Below are 16077 nucleotides of genomic sequence, written 5' to 3' on the forward strand. Positions count from 1 at the left end.
AGAAGTTCAAATCACCCAGTCTTATTGCACCCGTTTCCCTAAAAAGCTCTTTCCATAGGAGACTCGTGTACTTGTAAAAGCTCTCTCCCCTTTTCACGACAAAATGTTTATAAAAAAAAAAAAAAAGTGTCATTTCTAAACAATTTGTTAAAATTGGAAACACAAAAAGCACAGAAAGCAAAGGTGCCGAGGAGTGCCACCGTACTTTGTGACTTGCTGTAAAGGGATGCAGACTCTGCGAGTGCCTTACGCCGCTCTCATCCAGGTGGGCCCAGAGAATATGGAGCGGCAGGCAGCTGCCAAATTTCCACCCAAGGAGGCAGCGGCGTAGGCAAGCCCGAGGAATGAGGGGAGCCCAGCCATCTCCTCTATGCAGCCCTTAAAGGAATATGGGAGGCATGGCCACAGTGGGAGGGAGGAGAAGACTATAGGCCAGAAGGGAGGCGGGAAGGGAAAAGAAAAACGAATTGCGAGGAGAAAACAGTGCCAAGTTACCACCCCCCCCCCCCCCCCCCCCCCCCCCACCAAATTATAAAAATGAGCCCCGAGGAACACAAGCCAAGAGAGAGGTGGCAGATTGGAAAGCTGCTCTCCGCCCAGCTGGATTTACAAACAACAATCCACGCGATAAATGTACAAACAGGTCGTCCTTTATTTCCAGTTTCTTACTGTAGCAGATTACTGTAGGATCACAGCTTCCTCATATCCAGCATGTATAGAAGAGTCAGTGTTGAAAGGAGGTCTTCATTAAAAAGGTACATTCACGTTCACTGACAGAGCAGGAGCATACAAGAGCATAGCACCACAAGCCCTCGGCCAGAGGACCGTCACACGACATGGCGGGACTATCAGAATGCAGAGCCTCAGTTTTGAGATCTCTCTCAGCAGGTCCTGAGGAATGGGCATGCGTAAGGTGACAGTGCTCTCTCCCTCCTCCACTTCCTGACAGCACAACAGAGGTATACTCCCTGCCTAGACCCACACCTGGGCAGCAAAGTTCTCCCAGTTCCTTCGAAAACGGGAGGTTGTGGGGGATGCTAGAGACTCTCAGCAAAACAAAGAAAATTATAAAGAGAAGGCAAGCAGTCCACAAGATTTAAAAAGTCTGCACGCAAGTCAGACTAAGTTTCTCCCAAAGCACCAAACCACATCTTTATCTTAGAGAAACTAATCAAACGTTTTTTGTTTGTTTTTTTGTCAATGCTGGTTTTGTATGGAAGGTTTAACACCCAGAACTCAAACTACAACTTCACCTTAGAAAAAGCATCAAATCAAACATTTTAACGTGTCCTAAACACCAATAAATCTCCTAATGGGAGATACATACTGGCAAAACAGAACAAGCTGAACTGCTCCAAATCCCTACTCAGAAACTACACACTAGCAGAATCCCTCACCTCTGCAACACACGCAAAACAGACAGACCTTCACCAAATACAGAAGGAGTGACTACATGCAGACTAGAACCAGAAGAGGTTAGGACTTTTCAGCTTGGAGAAGAGACGACTGAGGGGGGATATGATAGAGGTGTTTAAAATCATGAGAGGTCTAGAACGGGTAGATGTGAATCAGTAATTTACTCTTTCGGATAGTAGAAAGACTAGGGGGCACTCCATGAAGTTAGCATGGGGCACATTTAAAACTAATCTGAGAAAGTTCTTTTTTACTCAACGCACAATTAAACTCTGGAATTTGTTGCCAGAGGATGTGGTTAGTGCAGTTAGTATAGCTGTGTTTAAAAAAGGATTGGATAAGTTCTTGGAGGAGAAGTCCATTACCTGCTATTAAGTTCACTTAGAGAATAGCCACTGCCATTAGCAATGGTAACATGGAATAGACTTAGTTTTTGGGTACTTGCCAGGTTCTTATGGCCTGGATTGGCCACTGTTGGAAACAGGATGCTGGGCTTGATGGACCCTTGGTCTGACCCAGTATGGCATTTTCTTATGTTCTTAGAAATATGCTGACAAAAACTGAACTGGAAACCTGCAACACTGGAGAAACAGAAATGCATTTCTTCTGTAGTGGGCAAAATAAAGAGATATCAGAGATGCACATTTCCCAAAACTGAGAAAAATTAAAAAAAAAAAAAAAAACCCCACACTCCAATACAATCCTAAAGGAAAAGGAGGCAAAACAGAGACTCTGCAACCAGATTCAAAATGTAATTTTATTTTACTATTACGATTTTGAATTCCCCCCTTTATTACCTTGGCAACACATGCATAAGTTTTCTTTAGAAGTATTTATATACTGTCTTTCCAAATAAGAACAAAACCTTTTACACTTTAAAACATATAGTACGATAATACAAAAAAAAAAAACATTAAAAAACTTCAATATACATCATGAATTGTAGAATGTTATACAGTTAGTTGCCGTATGCCAAACAGAGCCTCTCAAATGCCTTGAAATCAGTTTCAGTTCTTAAAAGATTCAGGCATTGAGTTTAGGACTAGCTATTGAATGTAAAAACAGTCATGCCATTCAAAGTTATCCGAATCAAAACAGACCCTGGCTATAACTCTTCCACACTTTGGGAATGATGCAAAAAGCTAGGGTTCAAACTGCATGCTGAAATTCAGTGCACACAGTTTTCTAATACACAAGCTAAATTTCTCTCTCTTTTTTTTTTTTTTAAACTCCTGATAGTTAGCTAATGGTATGCTAACGCACAAGGAATTAAAAAAATACGCACAAACCAGAACATATGCACATAGAAAAGGATTGGTGCACAGAAAAACAAGTTTAGGCACACAAACCACATTTTCCATTCATAAAATACTTTCTGTACAGAAAGTATATTTTGTGCACATAAAATCCCAACTAGAGACTCTGGCATCAGAACTCCAGCTTCCTCCATAGACTAATATCAGCCTTGGAAACTTTACTCCACCTCGGACTAGGAGTTAAGCTTCTAGAACTAAGAAAAAAAAAAAACAGTAGGTAATCCAGCGCACCTCTCTGCACTAGGGAGTAATACCTACTGCCATCGTTAGCATAGAATTTTGATGCAATGGCACTCACACACAATGAATGGTGTGTGTACACATTGTGTGTATGCAAAACCCCTTGTTGCATTGGCAGTAGAGTTTGCACATAAAAAAATATGTGATTACAACTGAGGGTTAAACCATGCCCTGTGCTGAGCACACCTTTTTTGCATCTGCCCTTTTTGTTTCCAGGGGAATTTAGGATTACTCACTAATCACCAGAAACAGTGCAACACTCCCAGCTCAGAGTCCTGCCAGAGGCATAGGCACAAAGCCAGTCAACAGCTATTCATCTGTAGACAGGACAGAGGCAAAGGATGAAGGGAAGCCAAAGAGAAAAGACAGCTGGAAGAATAAGTGGGAAAGAAAGAAGAATTCACTGAAGTGAGGAGTCAAAGAAAAAAGAGACAAAGCATTAAAGAAGGAGAACAGACACCAAAAATAAAAATATAAACTAGGCAAAAACAAGTGGAACAAAGCATAAGAGAAAAAAATAAAAAAAGGAAGTAGCAGAATAAAAGCCATAGAGCAGCAAAGTTTGGAGAACTTGTTTTCTGAAAGAGAATGTTAACTAATGAAAAGAATTCTGGGACCCCAGTTGTAAATTAATAATACAATATAGATGTAAGTGAAATGAGTTGCAAACTAATTAGAAGCAATTGTCATGCCTGCTCAAAAACAAATAGTTCAGTGCACACCATAATTGCCAAAGACACAAACAGGATGCATGCGAAGCCATCACTCTTGCCATGAACCATGTGGACAAGTCCAGAACAGACCACATCAGCATCAAGCCCCACTTCCCGAGGAAGACGACTGGAGATGGGACTGCAGCGCTGAGGTCTGTGCCAAGCAAACATGCATTGCCAAACCACAGAACCAGGAACTCCATGAAACCTCCCGGGAGAAGTCCGTCAGCCAGCAAAGTGATTGTTGAAGATGTTGAGATGTCGAGAATGGATTACAAAAGAATAGTTTTAATGAGTTCAGTAAACTATAGCATTTGTTTTCTTTTACGTTATTCTCCTGAAAAGGCCACAGTGCTAGATGTTTATACAAACATTGCCAGGCAACACTGTCATGTCCTGTTGCTTGTAAAAAACAAAACAAGAACTATTATACCTTACACCTGTGTCAGGCTAGTGATAAACTTTGCCTGGTCCAACTGGAACAGACACTATCTTATCAGGTCACTCTCTCACAGACAGACATACTGACAACATCAGGTACTCATCTTCCATCATGCTGAGCTTAATCAGAGTTTGCTCCGGGATCCTCCAGAAAACTGGTGCTCCTGCAAGCACCACCACGTATCCAGTGGCACTTTTATGGGACTTGGAACATGTCGCCAAAACTGTGTGCACTGTCAACAATTATCGGCATCTCTGGTGGCCTTAATGTAGGTAGCACGCTCTTCGCAGCATACCATTCTTCTGTGTGAAGCTGAGAAGTCATCTCCCATATCATCCAGGAACCTGGCTGTACTTGCTTCAGTACTGTAGCTCCCTTCACATCTCGAAATCCGAAGTATTCTGGCAGGTGGTTGACAGACTTTCTGCAACAGGGTCACTCTACCATCCTAACACAATTGCCATGCTGAGTCAGACCAAGATCCATCGAGCCCAGCATCCCATCTCCAACTGTGGCCAGCAGATCCCATAAGAAGATCTAGTTTCTATTACTCACTCCCAGGGATAGCAATAACTTTCTTTATTCGACCTGGCTAACAATGTGTTATAGACTTTTCCTCCAGGAACTTAGCCAACCTCTTTTATATCCACTACGATATAGTCGCCTTGATCATGTCCTCTGCAACAGATTCCACAGCTTGATAGCATTTTTTTTCACTCCATGGTACTTTCTACGATTTGTTTTGAATGTGCTGGATTTTTTTTTATGGAGTGCCCCCCCTTGTTTTAATATTATTTGCAAGAGTAAATAACCACCATTTAATTAACCGTTCCACCCCACTCATGATTTAAAAAAACAAACAAAAAACTTACATCATGTCCCTCTCAGCCTTCTCTTTTCCAAGCTGAAGAGTCCTAGCCTGAGTAGCCTCTCACCACAGGAGAGATATTCCATTCTCTTTTTTTGTCACCTTCCTCTGCATCTTTTAGAGTTCTGCTGTCTTTCTTGAGAAAGGGACAACCAGAACTGCACACAGTACTCAAGGTATGGTCACACCATGGCTCGATTCAGAGGCAATATGATGATATTTTCTGTTTTATTCTCCTTTCCTTTTCAGATCATTCCTAACATTCTTTTTGCCTTTTTGATGCTTCTGCGTGCTCAGTGGAGGATTTCAACATATTATCCATGAGGACTTCCAAGGTCCTTTTCCTGCCTGGTTAGTGACTCCCGATACAGAACCCAGCATTGTTTACCTATAGTTGGGATTATTTTTCCCTATGTATAACATACAATTTAATGTGGAAAAGTGCATCTACCATTCAGTTGCCCAGTCTCCTAGTCTCAAGGTCCTATTTCAGATCCTCACAATCTGTCTGAACAAATTTGAATAATTTTATGTCATCTAAAAATTTTATCCACTTACTTGTCATTCCCTTTTCCAGATCATTTATGAATATATTAAGCAGCACAGGTCCCCTGTGCTACTCCACTAACCACTGTTCTCCATATGGAAAATAGACAATTTACTCCTAGTTCTGTTTCCAGCCCTTTAAGCCAATTATCAATCCACAATTTAAAAAAAAAAAATAAAGCCTCTTATCCCATGGCTTTTTAAATGTCCTGAGGACTCTCTCATAGGGAAACTTTGTCAAATGCCTTCTCAAAATCCAAATACACTATAATCAACCATCTCGCCTTTATCTACATGTTTATTTACACTTTCCAAAAAATTCTATAATTATTGATAAGAAAGACTTCCACTTGCTAAGAACATGTAGACTCTTCCCCCATTAAGACATTTATATCTATATGGCCAGCAATTTTGTTTATAAAGAACAGCTTCTACCATTTTGCCCCGGACCAACATCAGGCTCACCAGTCTAGTTTCCCCTGATCAATCCTGGAGCCCTTTCTAACAATTTAGATCACATTGGCCACCTTCCAATCCTCAGGAATCATGGCCGCTTTAAATGATAGATTACAGATTGCTGGTAACAGGTTAGTAATTTCATGTTTGAGTGCTTTTAGAATTCTGGGGTGGATGTCATCCAGTCCCGGTGATTTTGTTACTTTTTAGTTTGTCAATTTGATATATTACATCCTCCATTGTCACAGATATTTGTTTTAGTTGCTCAGAGACTCTGCCATTAAAAAATGTTTCAAGTGTAGGTATGTTCCCAACATCATCATCCATAGAGAGGCAGAGAATTCATTCAGTTTTAATGCCATTTCCTTTTCCTTCCCGAGTACCTCTTTTGCCTTTCAGACATCTAATAGCTCCCTCCCAGGTGTTTTGCTTTGAATGTACTTAAAAACTTTTTCACCTCATTGGCAAGCTTTTTCTCAAAGTCTCTTTTGGCCTAACTTGCCAGTGCTTATCCCACACCTATTGTCATCATTTGCTCTGCTTTCCATTTTTTGAACAATGCCTTTTTTTGCTTTAACTGCCTCCACTACCTCACCCTTAAACCATGCTGGCAGTTGGTTAGCCTTCCTCTACTTTTTTTAAAATCATGAAATTAATTTTATCTGGGCTTCCAAAACAGTATTTTTAAAACAATGCCTACACCTCATGCAAACTTTTAACCCTTGCAACCACTTCTTTTAGGAAAAAAACTAAACTTTCCTCACTCTGTTATAGTCTCCCTTTTTTAAATCATACGCTATGCTAGTAGTTTAACTTATTGTCTTGCCTCCAGTGATTATTCCGGTTTCATTGTATTGTGATCTCTACTGCTTAGCAGCCCCACCACAGTAGCCTCTCACATCAGGTCCTATGTTCCACTGAAGACTAGATCTAAAGTGGCTGCCCCTCTCTTCAGTTCTAGGCCCAACTGCTCCATGAAGCAGTCACATTTATAGCATCTAGAAACTCTCTCTGGCAGGTCCCGATGAGACACTGACCCAGTCAATACTGAGGTCCTTAAAATCTCACAATATTGTGTTACCAAATTCATTTGGCAACACAACATTTCCCCTCCCCCATTCTATATAATTTCAACCTTTCGTTACAATGTAAACCGATATGATGTGTATTTTAATGTCGGTATAAAAAAGGTGTTAAATAAATAAAATTTGCTTTTTTAAATTTCAGCTAGCATTTCACAGGCTGTTTCTTCATTTTGGCTGGGTGGCCGGCAATATATACACTCCCTGCTATACATTTACCCCGTCACACATGGAATTTCTAGCCATAAGGATTTCACACCGCATTTTGTTTCCTACAGGGATTTTTATCATATTTATTTAAAATCCAAGCACAATCCAATGTACCTGGTTTGACTCTATTCCACCTCTAGGGACCTTTGTTTTCAATTTTTATTTTTCCCAGAAATTTATCAGTATACATTCCAAAAGGAACAACATTATGAGAAGACAGTGGAAGAAAATTACTTTTTTTCTTGGTGTAAATACTGAAATTTCCAGGAATGTTTTGTTTTTTTTTAAACGTATGGTGCTTCCACCAATTCGATCTACCCTACCACATTGCCCAGTATCAGTCACATTGGTTAGCCTCCTTCCACATCTCTGAAATGCCTATAATGTCTATATTGTTATATAATGACATACATTCTAACTCACCAATCTTACTGTTCAGACTTCTGGCATTTTTATTTGTACGTTGCTTATCAGCAAATGGTACAGCAGTTTAGAGTCAATCATATCTGTGTGCTCTTTGTCTATGTTCATCTGGGCTACTTTAACCATAATCACAAATTCTCTGTTTTGCAAGAATCTTTTGAAGATACCTCCCTCTGAACCATGTGCCTTTCAGTGACTGCCTGCTTTCTTCCAATGTTGTAATTTAAAAGCTGCTTTTTTTTTTTTTTTTTAAGTTAGAGCCCTCAGCCTGGCTCCACTCTGGTTAAGGTGGAGCCCATCTAAATAGGCTCTCCCTTCCCCAGAATGCTCCCCAGTTCCTAACGTATCTAAAACCCTCTTCCCTGCACCATCACCTCATCCATGCATTGAAACTCTGGAGCTCAGCCTGCCTCTGGGGTCCTGCATGTGGCAAGGGGAGCATATCTGAGAATGCAACCCTAGAGGTTCTGGATTTCAGTTTCCTACTTAAGAGCCTAACTTTAGCCCCCAGAAGCTCCCCATGTCATTGGTACCCACATGTACCATGACAGCCAGCTCCTCACCAGCACTCTCTAAAGTTTTATCTAGGTGGTGCATGTGGTCCTCTACCTTTGCGCCAGGCAGGCAAGTTACCAAGCAATCCTCATTCCCAATGATTGTATCACCAATTACAATGGCTATCCTAACCTCATCTCTACAATCTGAGAGGATAAAGCATCACTTAGAGGGCAGGTCCCAGCTACAGGATCACTTCTTTCTGCACCAAAGTAATAGTCTACCTCCACGGGACCTTGCTCCTCCAAAGCTACACAAGGGATCTTTGACTGGAGTTGGGACCACTCTACTATGTCCCTGAAGTCTCCTCTATAACCTCTGCCACTGACTTCCAGAGATCGGTCCTATTCTCGGACAGCCAGGAGCTCTTTGCACCGGGTGCATACATACAATCTTCCACCAACAGATAAATAATCACACACATGGCACTTGGTGAAAGACTGGATAGCCCCCAACTTGCTGCTTGACTACTGCCTACATCTTAATTTTGTTGAGGTGAAAAGAATTTTAAAAACTGATTAAGCAGTAGATAAGTCTCTCAATTGAAAGGTTTTTAAAGTTTATTTGTGTCATTCTCAACTCTTCTCCCCCCTCTCCGAACAGGTTACTAAAATATTTAATTGATGGTAGGTCTCGACAACATCTTCCTTGAAGACAGTCCTGTGATTCGACGTGCAGATCTTTGGATGTCCACACCTTTCACTTGTGTCCTTGTAGTGCATCTACTACTACTACTACTACTAGATGTACACAGCATTGTGCAAACCCACAAGAGACATTTCCTGCTTAATAGAACTTACAATCTAATCAAAACAAACATACATGTCAGATAATTCTTTAAAATAGTTAATGAGGCTGAAGGCGGACCAACAGGTTTAAGATTTAAAAGCAGCCTCAGAAAGGTGGGTTTTTAGATGGAATTTAAACAAGGTGAGGGAGAGAGCATGATGCTCCTAAGAAAGTACAAGGTACAAAGTATATCTTTGTAGGCCTTAACACTTTCTGAACAGGACAAAAAAAAAAAAAGCCAGGAACAAAGCCTCAGTATGGAGATTCTGGAGAAAGCATCCCAGAAGGCTACTGCGCCAGTGAGGACTGCTTTCCAAAACAATCTTTAATTTCTATAACTAATCAGGGCATTTCCCCTGTTCCACCAATCAGGATCTTCTTGGAGAGGGTCCTTCTTGGCTGCTGCACGATAAGTATAAGTTAAGACAGCCCCAACCCTTGAGTCTCCAGTAGCACACGTGAAAGTTGACAACCTCATCTCTCCATTGTCACTGGTTTGAGACCTGCTGGTTCCTCACGCTCTCTCTAGCCAGGCAGTATAATTGTATGTTCTTGGTCCTTTATCACTATAGATTAACAGTGCAAATTGATTGCAAGAGAGGCCCATGACATGCTAGTTCAAAAATAACTTGTTTTTCTGCTCACCATAGACAGAAAACAGGATGCACTGTATTTTTTTTTTATTCACACTCAATAGGACACAGAGTTGCTAGGCATTTCAGTCTGAACCCTTTTCAGGATAGCAGAAACATAAGGAAAAATAAATGCTATTGTATTAATGAACTCCTTAAAAATTGTCCTCCTCTTATACAATTCAGAGCATTATGGTCTACATGTATGTCCCATATAGAGAGGATTTATTTTCTGCAAAAAGTTCAATTTTAATGAACTGGTTTGGATTTTTCTGATGTCCCATTTCCCTTCTCAACAGGACAAATTGCAGATGAATTAAAATGAGCTGGAAGTTTAAAGTAGTGATGTACATAATGTTTATAAAAATGTTAGCCATTTAAGTAACATTTGCATGCTAATATTTTAGTGAACAGGAAGGCAAGGAACAGTGGCATCGCATGGCAGTGGTGGGCTGGTCTCACACACATGGAGAGAGCCCTTTCAGTTTTTCTAGGTTTGTGTACAGTGTTACAGATTTTTATGTCATCTGCAAACAAAAAACAGGACTCCACTCTTATACTCTGCTGCTCAGCCAGGAACTGACCCAGTTGATAGCCACCTGCTCCTAAACCTGTCAAACAGTGGCAAAAACCTTACTGAAGTCCAGAAAAGCTCTCTCACATACATAGGGCTAGGTGAACGTCTGGTAACACTTTAAAAATTATATAATGTTACAGATAACACATTTCTACTACTATTTCATATCTGATCGACTACAGCTAAAGATTAAAAAACACAAATATTCCCAAAGTTACTCAGCATATACAGGTACTTACAAAATAGTCAAGTAATGTTCCCACTGTGGAGTGTCAGTATTTAATGCAGATTGGGTTCTTCTTTGTATGAAATCCCTTTATAAAAATACTATCAGTTACAAGAAGGTGAAAAGTTATGTCCCCCAAAACAACTTTTACACAATGTTACCGCAAATCTGTTTGTTCCTAGCCTCTTCACACAGAGAAACACTACTGTGTTTCTTCTTAGATCTGAAAAGTAAAGAGATATTCATACTGGCTTCCCGCAGTCCTAAGAGTTCTCAATCCAGTCAGTACAGTAGTCAAGGGGCTCTAAACAGCAAGCTGAATAATCCCCTACAGAAAACATGGGATTACTCTTCTAAACTTACTATAGTCCAGTTAAACAATAACGGCACATTCAGTTTGTGGCTCTAAATATATTAATGCATGACTAGTTCTAGTAGTAGTTTCATTGGTGAAATTAAATAGACTAGAACAGTGAACTTTAAAATGTGGTCTAGATTGAGTGGCTTTTGCTTAGGACATGTCAATGAGAAAATAAAACCAATTACAAAATGTTCAGTTAGTGCTTCACATGAGACCACCATCTGACATTTCCTTTAACTATACAACCCATAACTGCATATGATCTAACCAAAGCCTATTTAGAGAAATATATTTCTTGCACAAAACCCATCCATTATTATATATCTAAAAGGCATATGAACTGCACATCAAAAAATCTATTATTTCTGAGTATTCAACAACCCATCGTCTAATTCTTTCAGAATCCATCCCAGCATCCTACTTGGCAGAAATTCACTTATCCACCCCACCCCAAGATACGCTCACAGTCAAGGCACTTCTGACATATACATCCAAGCCAACACACATTCATTCTTACTCACCAAAAATATCTTCATATGTGTTTGTCCAACACACATTCACTCACCCAAGTATAAGCACAGTCAAGTCAGTCATCACACCTTCACTCACACTCACCTGTCTAGCATACACTCAATTTTCATTCACCCACACAATACTTATACATTCATGTGCCAAGAATACACTCATCCACCTACCCAGCAGCATGCAGTCAAGTATATAGTCATTCACACACCCTGTCACCTGCCCAACACACACTCATCTGCCCCATACATTCATCCACACTCTCTTCAGTCAAGATAGGCAGTGCTATTTACCTTCCCAAGACCTTCACAACACAACCTCAATTACACCCATCTACTAGGAACCCACTCGCTCAACCACAAGCGCTCACTTATAGTCAAGTCAACCAGTGTGTACACACACACACTCAGCACACCAAGAGCAAACTCACTGAACTAACCAGCACACAGTAATTTACACTTCTTCTGCAAGAAACAAAGTAATTCATCCACCTAGCACTCACTTTTGTATCTACAGCCTTCTGGCATTCATTCATTCTCAACTTCCCTGCACACCCTTTGCAAGAACACATTCACCTGCCCAGCAAGTACTCACTCACATTCATCCATTCAGAACTCCTTAGATCAATCACTCCAGTGCACATTCATTCACCTATCTGCTATCTGGCAAATTCTTACCCATACTAATTATTCATGAATTCAGAAACAGTGGAACGCTTTTTAGACAGGGGGGGGGGGGGCGCTGAAACAAACCAGCCTCCACCTTCCCCCTTGTCAAGTTCCCCAGTTGATGATGCTATGTATTATTATTATTATTATTATTATTATTAAGGCTTTTATATACCGACTTTCTTGATACAAATCAAATCAATTCGGTTTACAATGAACTAAGTAGAATATACAATTAACCTAAGTAGAATATACAATTAATTAATGTAGGGCAAAATGTTGGTCAGACCATGGCACCAATGGCTTACCCTATTCGGAGGCCTATGCACCTATCCAACACACTCCCTCACTCACCTCTATAAAATTTCTTCACTTCTGAATCTGCCCCCATTTCAGTGGACAGATTAATGAACATTTTCTAAAAGCATGTTTTCTGAATGTCATTTGTAACATTTAATTCACACAGTAAAAATGTAAATAAAGTTATTTCTATGCCAATATTACTTGGAAAATGTAACCCAAAGTTGTGAAGTCTCTGATGGAAGATAAGTTGAATGTTTACAAAAAATAAAATGTAACCTTAAGAATTTCATATGTATTGGACAGAGGTATACAATACTGTTTACACGAATTTATTTTCTTTTTCCCTTGCTCCTTTGTTCTTCTAGCTCAGTTGGAACCTGGCCCATGAGCCTTCATTCACAACACTTCTCTCTATATGATATCCTTCCCAACTTGCTGCAATGGCTGTGCTGAAGTTACAGTTCCTCCATGGTCGGGTAGTAAACCATGGCTGCTTCTGAAACCCTATAATCACGGGCTCTATGTCCACCCACTAGGTGGCGCCACTGTACGATTCCCTTCCCCCACAACAAACGTGTGACTGCTTCCTTTATAAACAGCACCAGCCATGACCGGACCACCAAGTGGAAAACTTGTCGGGAATCGAACCTAGGTCGCTCTGAGCCACCAAGCCAGCCTATACAGTTTCTAATGCACAAAGCAAAAGGGTAAGCAGACTTATGGCTCATAGACCTATGACTGCATTTCCTCTCTCATTTCATTATAAGCCATCATATTCTCTAGATTTTTATTTATTTGCCATTCTATTACATGCAGAATCTAAAATAAGTTGAACGCTGTGACAAAGGATCTATGCAAGGTCAGATAACATCTTGACAAGAGTTTTAGTTTTACTTCAGCTTTATATTTTGACTGAGAAGTCCCAAAGGCACCTATTTTGCCAGCTACCACACCTTTTAGTAAGTGCACGAATGTGTAAGAAAAAAAAAAGGTATCCAAAAATAATTGTCTGCGTTCTTGAGACCCCACAGAACATAGGAAGCGCCAGCCTGAGGTCCCTGCAGCTCAGCATCCTGTCTCCCACAGGGTGCTCGCAGGGAGGAAGTACAGATGAGACCCGATAGGCTGCCTCAGCCTGTCATCCCCTTCCCATGTCGAAGGATCATGCTTTGTGGGACGCACGCCTCGCCTAAGCTCCCGGCTCTCCTGGGGGTATTGAGTCGGGCTGGAAAGGGGGTGGCAGGCTGAAGACCGGCTCCGCACCTCCTGGACCAGGCCTGCAGCAGCTCGAACTTCCATGCGGTCCGGGGAAGCACCGGCGTCATGAGCAGCAGGAGGAAGCCTCCCACGTCCACCTACGGTGGAGGCAGGCACCGGCGCACCCACTGCACCTTCCGCCACTCTGAAAACTTTCCGGAGAAACGAGCGCAGGCGCCGCGTCCAACACAGCCAAAGACAGTGCCGAGGAAGAAGAAGAAGAAGAAGTACAGGCGAGACTTCTTGCACCTGGCGCGCTCGGGGGGGGGGGCGGCTGCCGCAGGTGGCTCCTCCTGCCCAGCACCTGCCACCTCCGTCTCCCGGCAGCGCTGACCCCACCGCCGCCGCGCCTCCTCGCCAGCCCAAAAGCGCCGCTTACCTTGACGCCTTGCTGCTGGCTGGTGAGGGTCAGCTTGGACTCGTCCAAGAGCAAAACTTCGCAGTAAAATTCCTCCGGGACGGCGCAGAAACAACCCATCCCTGCGCCCAGAGCGAGCTCCGGGGACGAGTGGGCGAACAAGGTCGGTGCGCCCCCCCCCACCGCCTACCGTGTCCCAGGGCGGGGGGAGAGAGAGAGAGAGGAGGATCCAGGTGCTCAGAGCTAAAGACAACGAGCGGCAAGCACAAGAGGGAGCTGCTGCTGCCTGCGGGGTTATAGCAGCCGCCTATAGAATAAAGAACGAGGTGTGTGGGGGGGGGGGGGGGGAGGCTCCCGTGACGTCACCCGGCGCCAGGCGTGCTCCTTTCGCCACCGCCACCCCCACGCTGAAGTGGGCTGAGGTCACGCGGCTGCCGGGCGCCCCCTAGCGCTGCTCTCCGCGCGGAGCTGCCCGAGGGTAGGGTTAGGGCCGCCGGGAGGTTGCCGCGCTAGTGACGCCTCCCCTGCAACGGAAGGCAAGAGCGGCAGGTGCACCTAGCTCGTTCCTCAGCAAGCCCAAGCTCCGGCGGCACAGTCCTTCGTGACTGCTAAGTCGCTCTTGGCCGGAGCAGGTGGCCTGCTTTTTTTTTTTTTTTTTTTTTTACAGGGCAGGCTTGATTTGGGGTTGTTTTTAATTGTTAAAGACATGCTCTTATATCCGCCGGCTTAAGCAAGAACAGGATGCGTCATGGTCATCACCACAACAAATAATTTTAAGAAAAACCGGACCCAAAAAAATATAAAATTATGTTTCTATAATCCCTTGTCTCCATACAAGTGGTGAATCTAGGACAGGCTATCTTTATCTTAATCATCACGAAGCAAAAATCATTTCTAAAAAAGTTTGAAAATAAAAGTAACAGAAAAAACGTCTATCGAACCTTTTGTAGTAAAGTTATGCTCTTATTCTATACCATTTCAAGTGCTTATCTGAAAACGTATTGTGGTATTTCTACTTTCACTTTCTTCTTTTTCCTTCTGGCCCTCTCTTCATTCCCCCTCCTTGCTGAGGATAGGGCAGCTTCACCACCCCCTACACCTTCTGCTCTCCCTATGATGACCAGTGTCAGCTATGCCAGCAACCACCGATTTTAGTTGCCAGTGCACATTGCATCAGCAGTTAAAGCACAGCAACACCCTCAGACTGTCACCACATATGCCTTATATGCTATTCTATGTGACCACAGGGGTCGCCACTCAGTGCCACATATAGTATACAAATTTCCTAAAAATGCTCAGCGCTTCGTTATTTAAGTTTAATGCATCTACCTTTAAGTGCATTTTCAGCCAAATTGGCAAAGGGTATCTATATCTGGATATTAAACATTCAGTAAAAGTGGAAATAATCCATTCCCAGTCGAAAGAGCAAAGCCACACATGTGAGAGGAGAGTCATGTGTAATTATAACATCTCCAGACATGTAGACTAATCAATTACAGATTAAATGAGTTTGTGTGCATCCCTACGTTTCATTTTCTAGAATTTGCCCAGGACAGATCAGCTTTTTCAGAATGCAATTGAGAGCTGTCACCATTTTATTTACAGTTTTTGCACAGATTTGCCAAAGGGCTACTGCCCATGTAACAAAACTCTGTTTTGTATTTTCTTGCTAACTGTTGGTATTGTCTTAAAACCTCAGCTGTATAAACTCTGGAACCAATTAGATTCACATGGCTACACAGAGCCAATTGGGAAATTGGATTAGTAGATTTAATTTTTACGGTATTAGAACTCTTGATTTTCATACCTGGAGAAGTATTTTGCATTTACATAATGAAAAGGGCTTCTTCCTGTAGCAAAAAAAATATTGGTAATCCCCTCCCCCATTTCCTTTAAGTCTATCTGGAATGCCCCACAAAACACTGAATTTGCCAAATGCATTTAGTTTTGTGGCCCAGTGCTCAGTAATAAGTAGGGATGTGCAGCACCCAAAATTTCAGTTTTTCAATTTTGTTTTGTGGGATCTAGGTTTTGCTTTATTTAATGTTTATGGTTCAGTTCATTTGTAGAACAAAATACCAAAACAGGGCCTCACCTGACCCCTCCAACCCTTTACTGCT

At 42.0% G+C, this 16077-nt stretch overlaps 1 protein-coding gene across 5 annotated transcripts in view; it reads right to left on the reverse strand.

Annotated features, from left to right (window-relative positions):
* EPB41L4A (erythrocyte membrane protein band 4.1 like 4A) overlaps positions 1 to 14319 on the reverse strand; it is a 726290-nt gene extending 711971 nt beyond the window's left edge. For 2 of the 5 annotated variants that reach the window (XM_029571770.1, XM_029571789.1), the window contains exon 1: positions 13979 to 14316. In XM_029571770.1, the coding sequence (XP_029427630.1) occupies positions 13979 to 14077 (99 nt within the window). In that variant the 5' untranslated portion in view covers positions 14078 to 14316. Of the gene's footprint in view, positions 1 to 13978 lie in introns of all 5 variants that reach the window. The other 3 variants (XM_029571795.1, XM_029571778.1, XM_029571760.1) reach the window with 3 other exon arrangements.
* Between the last annotated feature and the right edge of the window lie 1758 nt (positions 14320 to 16077).

This window comes from Rhinatrema bivittatum, chromosome 1, assembly GCF_901001135.1.
Source record: "Rhinatrema bivittatum chromosome 1, aRhiBiv1.1, whole genome shotgun sequence".
NCBI classification, from domain to species: domain Eukaryota; kingdom Metazoa; phylum Chordata; class Amphibia; order Gymnophiona; family Rhinatrematidae; genus Rhinatrema; species Rhinatrema bivittatum.